The sequence below is a fragment of the Callorhinus ursinus genome, unplaced genomic scaffold (assembly GCF_003265705.2).
Source record: "Callorhinus ursinus isolate GAN/ISIS: 27379988/994484 unplaced genomic scaffold, GSC_fseal_2.0 scaffold24, whole genome shotgun sequence".
Taxonomy (NCBI): domain Eukaryota; kingdom Metazoa; phylum Chordata; class Mammalia; order Carnivora; family Otariidae; genus Callorhinus; species Callorhinus ursinus.
In genome coordinates, this window is record NW_027397086.1 from 28,885,813 (window position 1) to 28,903,351 (window position 17,539).

Here is a 17,539-nt window from a genome sequence, read left to right on the forward strand (position 1 = left end):
AAAAAAGAAAGAAAGAGGAAGAGAAGGTGCTGAGCTGCAGAAGCAGGACAAGCGGGAGCCTTGGCCTTGGGGCCGGGAGACCCAGACTGCGGCCCCTGAGCTGTCGTTTCTCAGCCGTGCAATCTCAGGGAAACAGTAAGCCCTGAACCCCTGCTTCCTCACCTGTGAAATGTAAACCAGCTTTTCCTTTTCACTAGGCTGTGGTGAGAACAGAGAAAAGATGGAAACTAGGGATGTGCCTTGCACAAACTGCATAGCATCCAGCCAGAGGTTTGCAGTGTTTAAAGAGTCCGTGCCCTCTTCCCTAGGAAAATGCACCTGCCCGTGCTCTCCTTCTACCTCTCCAAACCCCATCCCCCTAAAAAATCTGCAAAGCTCTTGGCACTTCAGGATGTTTTTGCAAATCCCAGTAAAATCATTCTGTGAGATTTTTCAGGTGCAAGTTAAGTCCACAGTTCTGACACAGGACTTGAAAATCATTACATAGATGCTGAATGTCTGGTGAAGAGAGGGTCGGAGGACTTGGATTTGGACCCCAGCCAAGCCTTTACTAGTATTTGTGACCTTGAGCAAGTCTCCTAACCCCTCTGAGCCTCAGTGTCTTCACCCATGAAATGAGTTTTACAGTAATATCCATTTCCTTTCCCTCCCAGGGTCGCTGTGACGATTAAGTGGGCTAATTGATAGGAGAACATTTTGTAAGCTGTGGATGGCCGTGCATTGGGTGAGAGGCAGTCCTTAGTCAGTGGAGCGAGGAGCCCCGGGCAGCATCTTATGTAGAGCTGCTATGAACAACAGATTCTCTGCAGCCTGTAATGTCCTTCCTCCTCCTGCCACTCCTGCTCACCCCCCAAGGTTAGGGTGGCACCTATGGTTTTATCTCCCTAGCACCTTCTTTCTTTGTGGGACCAGGATCCTCACTTTCTCTTTCTCTTGAGATCTTTCCCTTCGCCCCCTACAAACATTTGGATTCAGAAGGCACTGTCCTGTTCTCATGTGATCCTGCCTTCTGGCCACAGCTGACTGGTCCAAGGTTGGGCATCTGGGCCAGGCCAGGTTCGTCAGAATTCTTCCCTAGGACCTCTCCACCCCAGGACCTTTCTAACTAAAACCGAGGAAGAAGGCCAAAATTTCTAGCTGACGGTTGAAAGTCTGAGTTGTCAGTAACCCTATTTCCCACCGTGCAGGGGATGTGGTCTGTGGCGAAGAAACGCGAAGCAAGCCTAGAGAGAGAAGCTGAGACAGGAGATGGCCAGAGAATCCTCACAGGGGTTGAGTCTCTGGTTCTGGCTGAGCCTAAGGTCCCCGCTGTAGGCCGGCCCATCCCACAAAGAATGATTCACCTCCTTCTTCACATCCAAAAAATTCCCCTTCTGCTTAAGCTAGTTTGAGTTACATTTCTATCACTTGCAGCCATAAAAACCCCCGACTAAGTGAAAGGCCCAGTCCCAAAGTCACCTCCTGGGTAAGGTTCTCCCTGTGCCCCCAACACTTCCCTTCCCGGGGCTCCTTCCACCACACATGGCTCGTGCCAGTGCCGGCAACAGCGACACATTCGTGCTATGACTGCTGCTTTTTCACCATGGGCCGAGTAGAAAGAACACAGGCTTCGGGGCGACACCGATCTGGGTCCGCATCCCGTCGGTGCCCCTGACTAGGAGTGCGACCTTGGAAACATCCCGTGGGTTTCACTTTCCTCATCTGTAAAATGGAGATGCTAACACTTTCCTTGAAGGGTTTTGTGAGAATTCCATGAAATGATGGAGGAGAGTAACGAGCGGAATGCCTGGCGCTTGGTAAATGTTCAGTCAGTAAAGGGAGGTTTTCTTCTACTTCACCCATTTGTTTTTGGAGGGAGTGAGGCATCTGTGGCTAGGGAGATTTTTATAGAGGGTTAGAAATCAATGCTGGTCCTCGAGTCCTCTCGGGGCCAGGCGTTGACAAAGCAGCCAAGAAGTTCCCACCCACCCATGAAAAGATGTTCCACGTCGTTAGACTTTAGGGTACGGCGAATGAACACCACCGCGCGCTATCAGTTCACGGGAACGGGCGCTGGTTGGAATAAAACGGGTAGAATAAAAAGGGTGGGTGAAAGGAAGCAGACACCGGGGCCTGCCGGCGCTGCTGGAGGGGACGCAAAAATGGGGTAGCCACTTTGGAAAGCAGGTCCTCGAAGGGCGAAACAGAGTGAACACGAGTCTCTGCCACCCGGCAAGGCCACACCTAGGAGTACACACCCGGGAGAGTCGAAAACATACGAGAACGTGTACGCGACTGTTCATAGCAGCGCTGTCCCCGAAAGCCACGAAGCGGAAACAACCCAGATGTCCGTCAGCGGATGAGCGCATCAGCGGGAGGTAGTGTGGGCCAGTACTCGGCCGAGCGAGGAAGTGCTGATGCACGCTACCACACGGATGAGCCTGGAGCACGTTATGCCAAGGGGAAGAAGCCAGACACAGAAGGCCACATGTGGTGTGATTCCTTGGGCACGACAAGTCCAGAGGAGGCAAAGCCAGAGAGAAAGAAAGCATATCCGCAATGCCCAGGTCTGCGGTGGGGGCTGGGGGAGGGAAAGAATGACTGCTCATCGGTGCAGGGTATCTTCTGGGGACAATGAAAATGTTCTGCAACTAGAGAAAGGAGATGGCTGCACGATCTTGTGAATATATTAAAAAACACTGAACTGTACCCTTTGAATGGGTAAATTTTATGGCATATAAATTATGTATCAATTTAAAAAAAAAAAGAAAAGAAAGAAAGCTCTGTCCAGGAAATGGCTCTCTGTCACACAATGTGGCCCGGACGTGCCACTCGGATGTGGCGACTGACCCCGAGCACAATAGCAGGGACAGCATGAATGACCACCATTCACGGTACTGACCTGCTCCAAGGATCGCTGGTGGTCCTGGTGGCCCTGGGGGTCCTGGTGGCCCAGGGGATCCAGGTCTTCCAAAGCCAGGAGGCCCAGGCAGGCCAGGAGCCCCCGGGGGTCCCTGGGGCCCAACGACAGTCTCCCCTTTCTGGCCCTGTCAGGAGAGAGAACGCAGCACCAATCTCTAGAGGTCCCAGCTCTTCTCTGTAGGAGGGTGTTTGTAAAAAGTCAGTAACTACCAGCTCGGGCTATGGCCATCCTCCATGCCGGGCACAGCTTGGGTGGAATGAGACCTAGAGAACAGCTGCCCGGTCATCATGCTCAATGTCACCGCGTCCAACTCCAGAGAGCCCTGGAGTCAGAAGGGCCCTGACTTTGCATTTCACAGATTAGGAAACTCAGGCACAGAGAGGGGATGGGGCTTGTTCAGTGTCAAAGCCAATTCGCAGTAGAGGTGGAAGTGGACCCCTGGTCTCCAGGCTCTGCTGGGTCCACCCTCACACTGGGCACTGGGACCAGAGTTTGCTTAGGGTTCTGGAGGGTCATGGTCTGGTCTTTATCTCACGGGAGGTATAACCTGAATTTCTCTCTTGTGAGGCTGGAGAAACCTGGAATCCTAAGAAGACCAAGCCTATCTAGGGGCTCCTTCTTTGATGAAATCTCAGAAGAATCAAATAGCCCCCTCTAAAAATATCTCCCTCACCTTCCATTCTGCCTTCATTATCTCCTATGTTCACCATCAGTAACTCCTTGGGTTGAGAGAATTTTCCACCACTGACATGAATAAGGCAGTGTGGTTAGTGACCTGGAAGTTGCCTGGATGCATATGGCCACGGCCAGCTCCCTTTCCTCCGTGGGCCTCAACCAACCTCCCCATCAGTAAATAAATACGAGGGAGAGAGGCCAATGCCCAAGTCCTGCCTCTAGCTTATGGTACTGTGACAGACCCTTGACTCTCCAACTGCCTAGTCCCGCTGGGGGGCTTCAGGGAAGGCTGTGACTCACTGAGGCAGATGGCGAGGAGAAGTCACTACTCACAACCAAGCCAGGACTTCCTGGCGGGCCTGGAGGCCCCGACACAGAGAAGTCACCGTGAGAGTCTCCTTTTTCTCCCTTGATCCTCCGGTCTCCATTCTCCCCCTGCAAGCAGAGAGCATTCATTAAGAGGAAGATGAAGCAGTCTATGATGTAAGCCCAAGCACTCAGAAACACAGGCCAGGGCACCTGGGCGGCTCAGTCGTTGGGCATCTGCCTTCGGCTCAGGTCATGGTCCCGGGGTCCTGGGATCGAGCCCCACATCGGGCTCCCTGCTCCGCGGGAAACCTGCTCCTCCCTCTCCCACTCCCCCTGCTTGTGTTCCCTCTCTTGCTGTGTCTCTCTCTGACAAATAAATTTAAAAAAAAAACAAACAAAAAAAAACAGAAAATAGTTAAGTGTTGGCAAGCATGCAAAGAAATTGGAACCTTGTGCACTGCTGATAAGAATATATGATAGGGGCGCCTGGGTGGCTCAGTTTGTTAAATGTCTGCCTTCGGCTTGGGTCATGGTTCCAGGGTCCTGGGATCGAGCCCCGCTTCGGGCTCCCTGCTCAGCGGGAAGCCTGCTCCTCCCTCCCCCACTCCCCTTGCTTGTGCTCCCTCTCTCGCTGTGTCTCTCTGCCAAATAAATAAATAAAATCTTTAAAAAAGAAAAGAAAAGAAAAGAAACACAGGCCAAATGTTTGGTAGAGAAAAACTCACCTTCAAGCTGTTCAGAAAGTGTCTCAGGTAAGCCGGGTCCACCGGAGGGCCTGAAAAAGAAATGCTATGTAAAATTCACAACGATAACCTCAGAAATTCAAAAATAAAAGTCTCCAGGGGCACCTGGGGGGCTCAGTCAGGTGGGTGTCCGGCTCTTGACTTCAGTTCAGGTCATGATATCAGGGTTGTGAGATCGAGCTTCGCATTGGGCTCCGTGCTTAGTGGGGTGTCTGGTTGAGGATTCTCTCTTTCCTTCTTTCTCTATCCCTTCCCCTGATGGCGCTCTCTCTCTCTCAAATAAATAATCTTTAAATAAATAAATAAATAAAAGTCTCCAAGTTGGCAACCATCATTATTCCCCAGTGGAAGTGACCTCACGTTGGTTTGGCTCACAGAGTGGGCACTGGAGTCCTAGGCTCGGCCCCACAACCCAGACACTGTGGGATCCTGGACATGTCGCTGGCCCTCTTTGGGCCTCATTTTGCACAGGAAGCATGAATGATTGGAAGTGGTCTCTCTCGACAATGTTCTATCATGGGTATGTGTGGCCCATGACTGGGTCTCTCTAGAACTCCGTGGAGCTTGTGGTCAGGGTGGTAATAAAATGTGCCTTACTTTCTGGCTCAGTTGGATTTCTCGGGAACAAAAGTCAAAGGCGAGATCTGGAGCAACAGCTGGAATACCTGGTGGTCCTTGGGCCCCCTGGTCGCCTTTCTCTCCTTTCGAGCCTGGAAGACCCCAGGATCCTTTTTCCCCTTTAACACCTGCCACCAAACACATAAATGTTTAAAAAAAAAATGGAAAATCACCTTCATTCTATATGAAATGTTTCTGAGACAAGTTTTCACACTGAGCCCCTTTAGCAAAGTCCACTCATTACACAAAGGCCTATCGAAGGTACGAAATCCTTTGCTAAATGATGGGGAGGACAGAGGTAGATACATCAGACACAATTCCTCACTTTGCAAAGCTCGGTCTTTGGGGACCGATGGGGAGATGGACACAGTGAAGGACAACGTGATGCAGGATGGAGTGAGTGCTAACCTCAAGGTGTCCGCAGTGCATGGTGGGGGCCCAGCAGAGGCTACAGGTAACCCTCTCCTGGCCGGCTTCATGCACGCAGCCTCACAGGCTCAACATCCAGTCAAACTCCCAGTCCCATCTCTTCTCTACCTGTGCAGCACGGTGGTGTAGGGAGGAGAGCAATCTCCCAGGAGTGCCCTCAGAGGACACCAAGGGTGCTAAGTATTCCATGTACAGAGTTGGAAGGAGGCCAGCTGTGTCCCCCACCACCATTTCTTAGGATTTATGAGAAGCACCCTCTCTCTCCAACTCTTTCTATGCAGGAGAGGCATGGAGGGTGCCTTCTGGAACTTCGGCATTGGGGAAGGGAAGCAATCCCCTGTCCCCACTTTGACAGGTGGGGGAGACACTAGATCTCTGCATTCCTAGTTCCCAAGAGGTATGACAGATCAACCGAGCAGTACCCTTGAGCCTAGAGATAGGGTTGGGGGGCTCAGGCTTCTCAGCATGGGGGAAGGGGTGTGAGTACCAGAGGCATGATGCTACCAGCTGGGGGTCAGCAGGGAGATGCAATCGCGGGGCCAGGGGGGCACGCCTCCACCCACCCACAGTGGTGAAGCCCAGAGAAGGGGATACTGAGCTCACCAGCATCGATGAGGCTGCTCACCTCAGGGAGCAGGAGTAACAACCACAAGTAAGTAGCAGGACACAGGCTCACCGGGGGCTGTCCTGTCCAGAAATGTCTGTTCCCTCCCCTGCCTCCCAGAGCAGCCCCGTGAGGACGGGAAAGCACCGGGGATCTGAGACAGCAAATCCAACTCTACTCTGCCTCCCCAAGATCCACCTTGCACCAGGGGCCAGGGGTGAGCTTTGAACTGGATCTGAGCATGGAGGGTGAAAGCCGTCTGGACCCTATAACCAAAAGCAACAGAAAAACCACGGGGCCAAATATCATCAGGGAGACCACCGCCCGGCGGGCCATGGACAACAGAGCAGAGCCAGGGGGTCAGTCTTGGGGAAAAATGACCTTTACCTGTTTAAATGGCAAGTGTCCAGACCTCTCAATCAAAAGGGGGACAGACAGAGTGACCGCGGACATGGGGACAGGGACCAGAGTGATTGCTCCCCTGTTGGCTCCCGTCTCCTGACCTACGCCCTCTGTGGATATTTACTAATGAGACACCCAGAGCCAGCGCCTCTCACACTTTACTGAGCATGACCTCAGTGAGGAGTTTAAAGTGCAGCCTCTGACTCAGCAGGTCCACGGTGGAGCTTGAGATGCTGCATTTCTAACATGCTTTAAGGAGAGGCCGCTGCGGCTGGTCCAAGAACTCTCTGAAGCAAAGGTCTTCTGAGCTCCCATGGCCCTTCCCTGTACTCGTTCTTGGTACATTGCATTATCATGATTTCTAAACTAGCTCCATCTCATGGAGTCTAAGGGCCTGCGTGGCAGGAACGGTGTAGGATTCCCCTGCCTCAACCCAATGCACGGGCTACACTCATGAACTATGGTCTCAGTGGATGCTTTATGAACAAATTAACAAAAATGTGGACAAATGGAGTACTTCTTGCTAGCTGGAAGTCCCAGCCAAGATGTACAGAACATACAGATGTGTGACAAAACAAAAAGAGGTGCCCAACCCCACAGCGCTGGCCCAGCGACCCCTGCTCCCACCACATGCAGCCAGACTCCCAGCCATGAGTCTTAGGTCCAGCACTGGGAGTGGAGGCCACCTCCTGCAGAGCTACAAGGGTCTGGAAAAGTCCCACAGAACCATAAGGTGAAGAAGGGAAACGGTACCATGAAAGGTGATGAGCTCTGAATTCCCAGGATGAGTGGTGTCAGCCTGGAGAGAAAGAGAGTCAAGGTCATAAAGTGCAAACCCTGTCCTGGGATTTGCATCCACAGGCCACCACTGTCCCCTGTCCTGGAGGCATGTGATAGGAGGCACGCCGTCATGGAGTCAGGCCCGTCTTTGGCTCTGGAGCCCCCAAAAGCCGTGAGCTCCCCAGCAGCCCTCAATGCACAGGCCAAAGCAGGCCTTCAACTGGGGAGCGGGGGCAGTGGGCATTATGCAGCCAGGCCGGGGGGAGACTCACTGGCTGAACAACTCTGCAAGGGGAAAGCGCAAAGCTTCGAGATAAATCGTGGCCAGTTATGAGCGTTCTTAGCCTCCTTTCTTGCGATTTAGGACTGATTCACGTGAAAGGTCAAGCATCTGAGTGAGTGATGTACCCAGCCATGAGGCTGCGCTGGCCATGAGTTCTGCTGTGGCATAGAATCAAGGATGCACGTAATGAACAGGAGCTGATGATGGTAGCGGTAATTAATAAAGGGGATTAGCATTTGGTTGAAGGGCTATTCTAGACTCCCCATGACGAGGCAGGGGTCTGGCACCCAAGTTATCCTAGATAATACTCCTTCCTAGTTCATTCCCAGATTCCTGCATTTTCTTATCTAAAAAACAGAGCCATCTGTGACCCTGCTTTTAATACCCAACTTCACCCTTTGCCAGTTGATATGTGGGATCAAAATGACCCCTCTGGCACCAGGATCCTCCTACTTTTGGGTGGAGGGTCACAAGCTGCTCAGGGGTCACCAAGAGAAGAAAGGGGGCAGGGAGTGGATGGGAATCCCTAAGAACAACATTTCAAAGCTACGGATGAAGGTGGCAGTGCCAAGCTGATAGCTCGCGGCTACGCTGATAGGGTTCTTCCACTCCCGACGTGGGCTGACATCGTGGTGGTGTCAGAAAGGGGCTGAAAGCAGAGGGGCTTATGGCATGATGGATGCTGTCATGGAAGGAAGATAGCAGTTCTTTTTCAAGTGTTCATTTTGAGAGCTGGTCCAGAAATGTCCATGGTGTCCGGCCAGGCAATGTGAAATCAAAAACTCATCAAAAATGCTCTGAGCTCATCTTTGGTTTCTTTTCAGGAAGCTCATGACCCCAGAGGCCACGGCTACGGCAAAGCGTCCTAGCACAGGCCGTGGTGACTGCAATGGCACTTTTACAATAATCTCAAGTTTGTCGAGTGCTGCCCCGTGGTTGTTCCATTGACACCTGAAACTGTGTTAGCGGAGGGGGCTTCGGGCACAAACTCACAGGGGCCCTAGAGCCGACGGTCTCTCCTTCTGTATGATGAGGTGGAATGCAGCCATCTCTCAGAGGCATCCCTTCAGGCCATGGATGTAGACATGACCTGGCTTGCTATGGTCCTCATGGAGATCTGGGAGCCAGCAGGGCCCCTTGTCATCTCAGTGGGTCCTATCGTCTGCATTCTAGGCCAGAGTTCTGGGCCCTGGGCTGCAGACTTGGGTGCCTCAAAATTTCAACACAGACAGATGTCCAGGCAAAACACTCAGCCAGACGGCGTCATTTTAAAGCTGCTGACCCAAGCCTCACCACCACACCCAATTATGAACCCACTTCAAGGAATCTTTGTAAACTGTCATTTGCAAGCTCCTGAGAAGGGAGGCCACGCCTGTTTATTTCACCCCTGTGTCTCCAGGGCCCAGCAGAGTACTTGGCTCTCGGCAAGCCCTTAAGAAATACTTGTTGAATGAATGAGAAAGTGATCACACATTGTTCTGTGACTAATGCCTGTGCACGGGGACAGGCCCTCTCTCCCTGGCCCTCCCCATGGAAACAGGACCCTCCCCATATAGGGAAGACCTCAGCGACAGTGCCACTGCCTAGCTGGGTGACCGGGCACGTGCCTGACCCCTGGGAGTCACAGTGCCTGCACCTGCTGCCTGGTGGCCAGGGGACTCGAGTGACGACCCCAGCTCTGTCAGGCCCGTGACCTAGGCAAGTCAGTGAGCTTGTCTGAGTCACAGTTTGCTGGCTTTTTATAAAGTGGGCGGGAGAGTGCTGGCCTCTCACGGTTGTGTGGTATGCAACACACCTGCTGGGAAGGGAGAGGACACACTCAGTTGTAGGTCTTAGCCCACAGTTCCTAATGCAACGAACACTGATCAGAATTGTTTTATTTTCCCATTGATACTTTTAAGGGGTTTGTCTTCCTTCTTACTATACTGCTCCCCGCATGAAGCTAATGTGGTTACAATAACGAGACACTGCTCTCCTGATGCATTAAAAGAAACGCTCTGACAGCACGTGTACCTTTAGAAGATGCAGTACGTTTCATTGCCACGGTCTGTTATCTAGAAGCTTCTAGCTACTCACTTCAGGGTCTGTGTATAAGTGATAGGAGACATCAAAGAGGACATTGATGGATTGCAGGGGCTCAAGGCAAAGACTGATCACCTTCTCTAGGTTGCTTTCTATGCCGAAGTCTGGTCTGTAAGGCGGTGACTCCACACTACTTACCGGCGTTTTGCAGTGTGGCCGGACTGGTATGGGGAAGACAGCCTGTGCGAAGTGAGAACAAGAGAAGCGAGGCCATCAGGACCGCCGACTCCAGCTTAGGCCTGTCTGGGGTCTGTTCCCCGCTGTCCCCTGAAGGTCTCCCCCCCCCCCGCCCCACCCAACTTACTCCTTTGATGTTAATCACAGCTCCAGGGGGTCCTGGGGGCCCTGGAGGACCGGGTAAGCCAGGTGGGCCCTGAAGGGAGAAGAAAGGCCACGCCTGAGTTCAGGTTATTGTGAGTGCAGAGGCACTGCGGGATATTTTCTCCAGGATGTGGGGGACACGACGTGAAAAGAAGAGTCCTCTAAAGTTGACTAACTTCTCCCACAGGTAGGCCTGACACTTCTAAAGAGCACGACTGCATCCAGGACCCCCATGGCATCTTTATAGCAACCCATGGGGGGGGGGGCAGCGGAGCAAACAGTCTCCCTGGTTTACAAATGGAGGCAGAGGCCCCGAGAGGGGAAGTGACCCGCTCAAGGCCACACAGTCAGAACTCAGATTCTGACTCCCAGAGCAGTGCTCAGCCGACACAGAACCCACCACTTCTCCACCAGCACATCCCTAGTATGGAGGGGGCTGTGGGGTGGGGAGGCTCCTTCACCAGACTCGGTACCTGGGAGAGTGCCTCATAAATGCAAAAATAAATGCAAAACTCTTGCTCAATAGCAGAGCTATTTTCAAAGCCAGGTCAACCTGGCCTTAGTATCACACAGTGTTTTCTTCTCCAAGCCTGGATCTGAAGCAGGACCTCGCAGTAGGAGGGGTGGGGCTCTGACCACAGGCACGAGGAGTCGGGCCTACTCAGAAGCCGCACTCATTATCCTAAGTGAAGGCAGGAGTGTCTGCTTTTCCTAGCAGCTGCAGCGGGCTTGACGAGTGTGAGCCAGTCCCCACAAGCCTCGGTAAAACTGCGTTTCTGATTTCTGGACATACGAAGGAGAGGCAGTGTGGCCCAAACAAAAGCAGACTTTGCAGACAGTCTGGTACATAGTAGGTACTCAATAAACGTTGGCTTCCTTATTGTAGATCCTGGAACCTGCTGATGTCCCCAGTGTCTGCCATCTTGGGAGGCTCCGCCTAAGTAGCTGACCTACCTTTGAAATGCACTCACAAACGCACCCTGAGCCCTAGGGATGTGCAAAATCCCTGGGACTGCGTATGGATGGAAGATGGGATCCTACCCCAGGGTCAGAAGACTGGGATTTGAGACCAGATTTCCTGACTACACCCGGATTGCTTTCTCCCACCCTCCCTTTTGGGTCTGGACAAGGAAGCTTATGTTCCACTAAGGTGCTTTCCGTGACAGGGACCCTCCTGAGAGTGAGCTGGAGGACAGCGATGGGCTGGAGGATCTTTGGAAGTGGCATTGGAGAAAGGAGAAAAACACTCCTAAAGATGCTGGCTGCAAGCCCCCCCCGCTGGACCTGGCACTCTCTCCGTCCTCCTCTGGGCACTGGACTCCGGGCTCTGTCCCCGGGGGGTGTGGGGCTGGGGCAGTGCTCATGTCACTCACCGGCATCATGACCCCTCGGTCTCCTTTGGCGCCCTTGAGGCCATTCAGTCCCGGGCGACCCTGAAACCCACAGGTGATGCCTTAGTAAGCCCACTGCCCAGCCGCTAGCCCGGCCCACATGTCCGCCCCTCACGTCCAGTCTGAGGAGCACCAACACCTACAGGTCGTCCGGGAAGGCCAAACTCTCCTTTGTGTCCCGGCGGTCCTTTGGGCCCCTAGAGGCAAAACAATTACCAGATTAGAAAAGAACAGAAAGTCAAGGGCCAAGGCGATGGGAGACACTGGCCTGACTTCACGAGCAGGGGTGAGGATGAATCACTGAGGGGAGGAAGGAGGACGACGGGCAATTATGAAGTATCCACCTGCCTGGCACCTTGCCTCCCAACCCCTCTGCTCTGGGCTGGGACAATCTGTCCCACACCTCACCTCCCCACGCGTTCCTGCAGGCTCTGCCCCACCCCACACTCCGGACCCCACCCTCTCAGGGCTAACAAAGGAGCAAGAGGTCAGTAGTTCAGGGCCTCAGGTAGGTAGCAGGGTGCTGGGGTAGCTTAGAAGCTGGACCTTTGGGATGCCTGGGTGGCTCAACCGGCTAAAGCGTCTGTCTTCGGCTCCGGTCATGATCCCAGGGTCCTGACTGAGATCAAGTCCCGTATGGGGCTCCTTGCTCAGCGGGGAGCCTGCTTCTCCCTCTGCCTGCCACTCCCCCTGCTTGCGCTCTCTGTCTCTTTCTCTGACAAATAAATAAATAAAAATCTTAAAAAAAAAAAAAAAAAGCTGGACCTTTGCTCTAGGTCTTATGTCCCAGGACTCTCCCTGTCTCCAACTGGAATAATGCAGACCTGCCTCACCCCTCATGGAAGCCCAGCCCGAGACCCTGCTCCAGAATTGGGCTTCTGCCTTGCTCCTACCTGTCTCTCAGGACCAGAGTCTTGGGCTGGCACCCCACTTCTCCAGAGGAGTCCTTGACCTGTGGACCCTTATTCATCCCAGTGCTGGCTTTCTATGTCTTCAGGCTTCTAGATAACACTGCCCTATTCCAATCTCCTGCAGGAACCCTCACGCCTTCTGGCATCTGAGATACATACAATGCATACGATCTCTTCCCAGAAAAGTTCTCCCTCCAGTCTGCACGCTCCGACTTCTGTAGCTGGGTCTGCCCTGTCTCCCAAGGGGAATAACTAGTTTAAGCCAAGTCCCTTCATCCTGCTGCATTAACATATATGGCCATGCCCTGGAAAATGGCAAATAAAGCTGAGTGGAAACAGGCTCTGTACATAAAAGACCCAGCCCACATTACTCCTAATACAAGAAAAGCAAGAACAGAAGGAATCACAGGACACAGGACACTTGGTGGTATGTTCCAGTGCAGAGCTTCTCAAACATTAGTGTGTATGGGCATCACCTGGGATCTTGTCAAAATGCAAATCCAAGAGGTCCAGGGTGGGGCCTAAGGCTCTGCAGTTCTAACAAGCTCCCAGGTGATGCTGATGATGCTGATCCAGGAGCCACGAGTAACATGGCTCTAGGGAATCTGTAAAGGAAGTGTAGGCTGCACTGGTCATGAGGGCCACGGCTGCCCTATATGGCACCTTTATGCAAATGAGGAGCAGGTGCTCCCTTACTGTCTGTACTTGGCAAGCTGTGCACACACTGGACTTCAGTAGGAACAATCGAAGTGGCCACCTGCAGTGGCCTGCTGGCCACCATTGCTAACTACCGCTACCTCCCATGGGAATGGATGCTAGTAAGTGATTAACCAGTGGTTAACAATACTCCCCCAGTCTGCCTTCACCCACAGTTTCTCCCCTGCAGGCCATCCGTTCTGCCTGACAGAGAGGTCCAAAGGCCTCAGAAGCCTCTTTGAAGGATGCACCTTGGAGGTTATGGGCCATTCATTCACCAAAGACATGTATACGTCTGTGAGGTCCTTTCTCCCCAGGCCTGAGGTCTGGCTTCAACCAAACAAACCCTGTGTGCAAATCTCCAGGCCAAAATGCTTCCAAAGAAATGTTTCCTGGAGGCAGTCAGAAAACCCTGGACATAGAGTCTGACAGGCTTGGTTAAATCCCCAGTGTACCGCTTACAAGCTGTGTGACAACGGGCAAGCTCCTCACTCTCTTTGACCTCAGTGTCCTGGTCTCTAAAATGGAGATTCTGATATTCACCTCTCGGAGTGCTAAGGATGAAATGAGATGGCGTGAGGTGTCAGCGTGTCTGAGCCACAGTGGGTGTCCACCACCTGAATTTTCTTGTTCTTTGTGGTTGGGGGGGGACGACAAGACATGAGAGGTTTGTAGTTCATTCTGGAGAGAACTGGTAGCTTACAAAACCATTCAGCAGCCCAACTGGGTTACAGATTCCTAGAGCAAGTAAGGTGAAAAGGGCCCTATCATATCATCTAGTACTAATTCAATACCTTCACCTTACAGAAGCCCAGACAGAAGTGGACTCGCTCAAGGCCTCATGACAAAGGAGCCGAAAAAGCAGAGCGACTCTCTGGGACTCCTCCGAGGGGCTCCCGGGGCAATGGATCCTCAGCTGGCAAGCACGGGCAAGCACGGGGTACCTGTGCATGTGCAGCACCATCCGGAGCTCCTTGCCTTCCTGGACACACAGCTCAACCACACGTTTGTGCGTCGCCCCATCCTCCCCCCTGGCGCATCTGAGTTCTTTCTGGCCGGTAGAATGTGCTAAAGGTAATGTTCATCATCTTCCGTGATCTCTTCCCCCCCACCCCGCCCCAGCCTCAGCCTGCCCGCTGGAAGATGTCAGTGTGGCCTTGAAGCCACCAGATGGAGTCACAGGACGGAAGCATCCTGGGTTCCTGAGTCACTGCTGGGAGGGGAGATGCCCGCCGAGGAACCACCACCCATGGGCTTTGCGGGACTGAGAAACAAGCTGCTTCTCTGTTAAACCAGTGAGACTTTTACTTCATTACAATTAGCCTACCCTAATCCACACGCATCTTGCCACATCCCTTCTATTTTCACAACCGGGACAACTCAGTCTAATGGAGCCAAAGTACGATAAACCCTTCAGCCCCCAGGCCACACCCGAATGAGAGATGCTCTGGCTTACCATTGGTCCCGGGGCTCCATGCACTCCAGGTTCACCCTAAAGCAGGGAGACAGAACTTGTCATTCAGAAGGACACAGCCTGTGGCAGGAACAAACATGGGATGCTGACGCAGATGTGTGCCTTCAGGGTCTGGCGACATGATTACCTTTCTCCCCTGCAGCCGTTCCAGAGGAATGTCCCCGGTCAGGATGGCACCTGGCTCTCCCTTCTCGCCCTGCAATTCAGAGAACCTTTCGATGAAGTGGGGCCTCCTCCTCACTGCCGCATCTGGAGCCTCCCTCGGCCCCGCAGTCCTGCAGCCTCGCCCCCGTCCCTCCAGCCCCACCGCTCTGACATAACTTGTCACTGGAGAGAGAACTGCAGCAGCCTCCTCGGGGGGTGCCCTCTGGGTCATCCCCTCCATACACCACAGGACCAGGTGGGGGTCCTGCAAGCCCCCCCAGAGCTCCCGCTGCTGACGGATCTGCATCCTCAACCCCTGCCCTCCAGGAGCCAGCCTGACAAGGTCCTCCCCACCTCTTGCTACATGGCACCCCTCTGAGAACCTCTGGCTCCTAATTTATTTGGTGGCTGGCTTTCCTAACAATCCTTATTCTTGTTAAAACCTCTGCAATTGGTGAAGAGACAAAGGTATGAACACCAGAAGCCTCTCTCAACACAGAGGCCTTGTGTCTCCATGTGGAACTTTGTCCCCTAACTCTAGGATCCTGTGCAAGCCTGATCAGGGCAAAGTTATCTCAGATGCTGGGGAACTGGGGAGATGGGTAGACTGGTGGCAAATCCTGCCCCAGATCCTGTCCTCAGCAGAGCCGTCTACTTAACCCAGGAGGCTTCCAAGAAGATATTTGTGCACAGAGAAGGCCAGGTGGAGGAACCCTCTGTATCATTCTGAGGCTTTGGCTCCAACTTCAGCACTGGCCCCTGGGGGGCTGGGCTGGGCCCCGCTCAAGTCTCCCTTCCACGGGGCCAGAAGCAGCCAGGACAGCCTCTTCCATCCGTCCCCCTAAGGCCGCACCTCATATCCGGATCTTACCACTGTGCTGGTGAGAGAAGGCAGTCCTGAGCACGGCAGCAGCGAGAAGGACAAGCACAAAAGCGTTAGAGGCAGAGCAAGAGAAAGCGCGTTTGCCGTGAGGGCCGGAGCATAGCTGGCTGGGCGCGCATCCCAGTTTTCAAGATGGCAGGAGATTAGGGTGATGGCGTATAGGTCCCGCTAGAAACTGTGTTTAAGGCAAGAACCACTCTTGCTTGACCAGGCCTCCTCCCAAGCCAGAGCAGCTGCTTGCCAAAGGCCCAAGGCAGCGAGAAGCATCCCGAGACATCACCCCATGTGGCGCCAAACTTAGACCCCTTCGCCCAGCACACTGCCCCTCTCCCCCCTAAGATTGTGGTCCAACACACACTGGAGCCTCTGTTGCGGGGCCAGGGTGAAATGGTGGGGGAGGAGAAAAGAGAGAAGCTTAATGCTCCCTCCTCTTGAAGACATACCCACCCTCCGAGACTCTCAAGGCAGGCTCCAGGGCTGCTCCTACTGGCTTCACACAGACCTCCAGCACAGCAATGGCCATACTTTCTGTTGGCTAATTGCACGTCTGTTCCTCCTATCTTACTTCTATGTCCCTAGTGCCTACTATGGGAAACTGGCCGGCACACCCCAGGGAACGGATATACGACGGATGAGTACACAAAGGGATAGATGAATTAATGACCCAGTCCCCAGTCATTGCAATCTGTGTAGGGATGTCACTCTCTGCCTTATCCATAAAAACCAACTGGGATGTTAATTCCAAGAGGCAAATGTGGAAGGATATAAAGGTCCGTTCAGTGTCCTGGGAGCTCCAAGGACATGCTTTGCACGCTAAATATTTATTCCAAAGCTTTTGGACCAAGACTGCCATCCAAATGCAGAATGCCCAGCTTATAATTTCTAAATATTAGCATTCATTGTACTTATTAATTATATATTCTTTCATCCAATAAATGCCTTGGGTGCCATCTGTGTACCAGGACCTATGCTAAGCACTGGAAGTATAGAAAAGAAATTGGCATGTGGCCTGCCCTCGGGGAACGCACACTCTAATGGGGGTGCCCAACAGGTAGTTAGACAAAGCACAGCACATGTGACAACAACATTCAAGGCGTGTTGAGTTCTTTTCCCAAACTGTGATGAGAATCAATTTCTCCACCTATGGCCCACCTACACCTTGGAGGACCATGGAGATTAGAAAAGTTAATAGCTGGGGAGTGACTGCTAATAACTATGGAGTTTCTTCTCGGCATGAAAATGTCCAAGAATTCAGTAGTGGTGATGGTTGCACAACCTTGTGAATATACTACAAGTCACTGGACTTTATAATCCTTTAAGGAGTGGATTTTGTGGTATGTGAATTGTATCTCAGAAATTTTTAAAAAGTTGACTGCTGCTTTCAGCCAACTGGAAATCCTTAGCAAATTCTGGAGCATGATCTCACTCAATACCTGGCTCTCTCTTACCTGTTCTCCTTTCAGTCCTGGAAATCCAGGCACACCGGTGTCACCTTTTGGTCCTTGAGGGCCCTGGAAGGAATCATCAGGTTTTTTTGTGACTTGTTAAGATGAAAATGTCTTAACCAAATGGAAGTATTTTTTTTTCACAAAGTAGAATAGAGTGTGTCATTCCACCGGTGGGAGGAAGTGACCATGAGCCATGAAGTTGTGGTCTGGTGGGAAGAAGACAACACTGAGCGTGAGCAGGCCTGGAGCTTCCTCCGACGAGCACTGCTGAAACAGCCTGGTTCTGCTGCCTCTGCTGGCCCCGTGGGTCCTCCCAGGCCACCCTGCAGCCGGCCTCCACCCACCATTCACCTTCCGTAATTCCTACTTCTTCTCTGGCTCCCTACCATTTATGGGACAGGATCCAAACATCCCAGCCTGACACCCAAACCCAGCCCAGCCATC

At 52.7% G+C, this 17,539-nt stretch overlaps 1 protein-coding gene across 2 annotated transcripts in view; it reads right to left on the bottom strand.

Moving 5' to 3' along the window:
* The window catches only part of COL15A1 (collagen type XV alpha 1 chain), a 101,669-nt gene that overhangs the window by 9,833 nt on the left and 74,297 nt on the right, over positions 1-17,539 (bottom strand). The window contains exons 24-35 of one of the 2 annotated variants that reach the window (XM_073876669.1): positions 17,096-17,158; positions 14,748-14,816; positions 14,603-14,638; positions 11,683-11,736; positions 11,522-11,581; positions 10,132-10,200; positions 9,966-10,007; positions 7,436-7,481; positions 5,295-5,375; positions 4,612-4,661; positions 3,911-4,012; positions 2,882-3,026 (exon numbers count right to left, since the gene is read on the bottom strand). In XM_073876669.1, the coding sequence (XP_073732770.1) occupies positions 2,882-3,026; positions 3,911-4,012; positions 4,612-4,661; positions 5,295-5,375; positions 7,436-7,481; positions 9,966-10,007; positions 10,132-10,200; positions 11,522-11,581; positions 11,683-11,736; positions 14,603-14,638; positions 14,748-14,816; positions 17,096-17,158 (817 nt within the window). Of the gene's footprint in view, positions 1-2,881; positions 3,027-3,910; positions 4,013-4,611; positions 4,662-5,294; positions 5,376-7,435; positions 7,482-9,902; positions 10,008-10,131; positions 10,201-11,521; positions 11,582-11,682; positions 11,737-14,602; positions 14,639-14,747; positions 14,817-17,095; positions 17,159-17,539 lie in introns of both variants that reach the window. The other variant, XM_073876668.1, reaches the window with a different exon arrangement.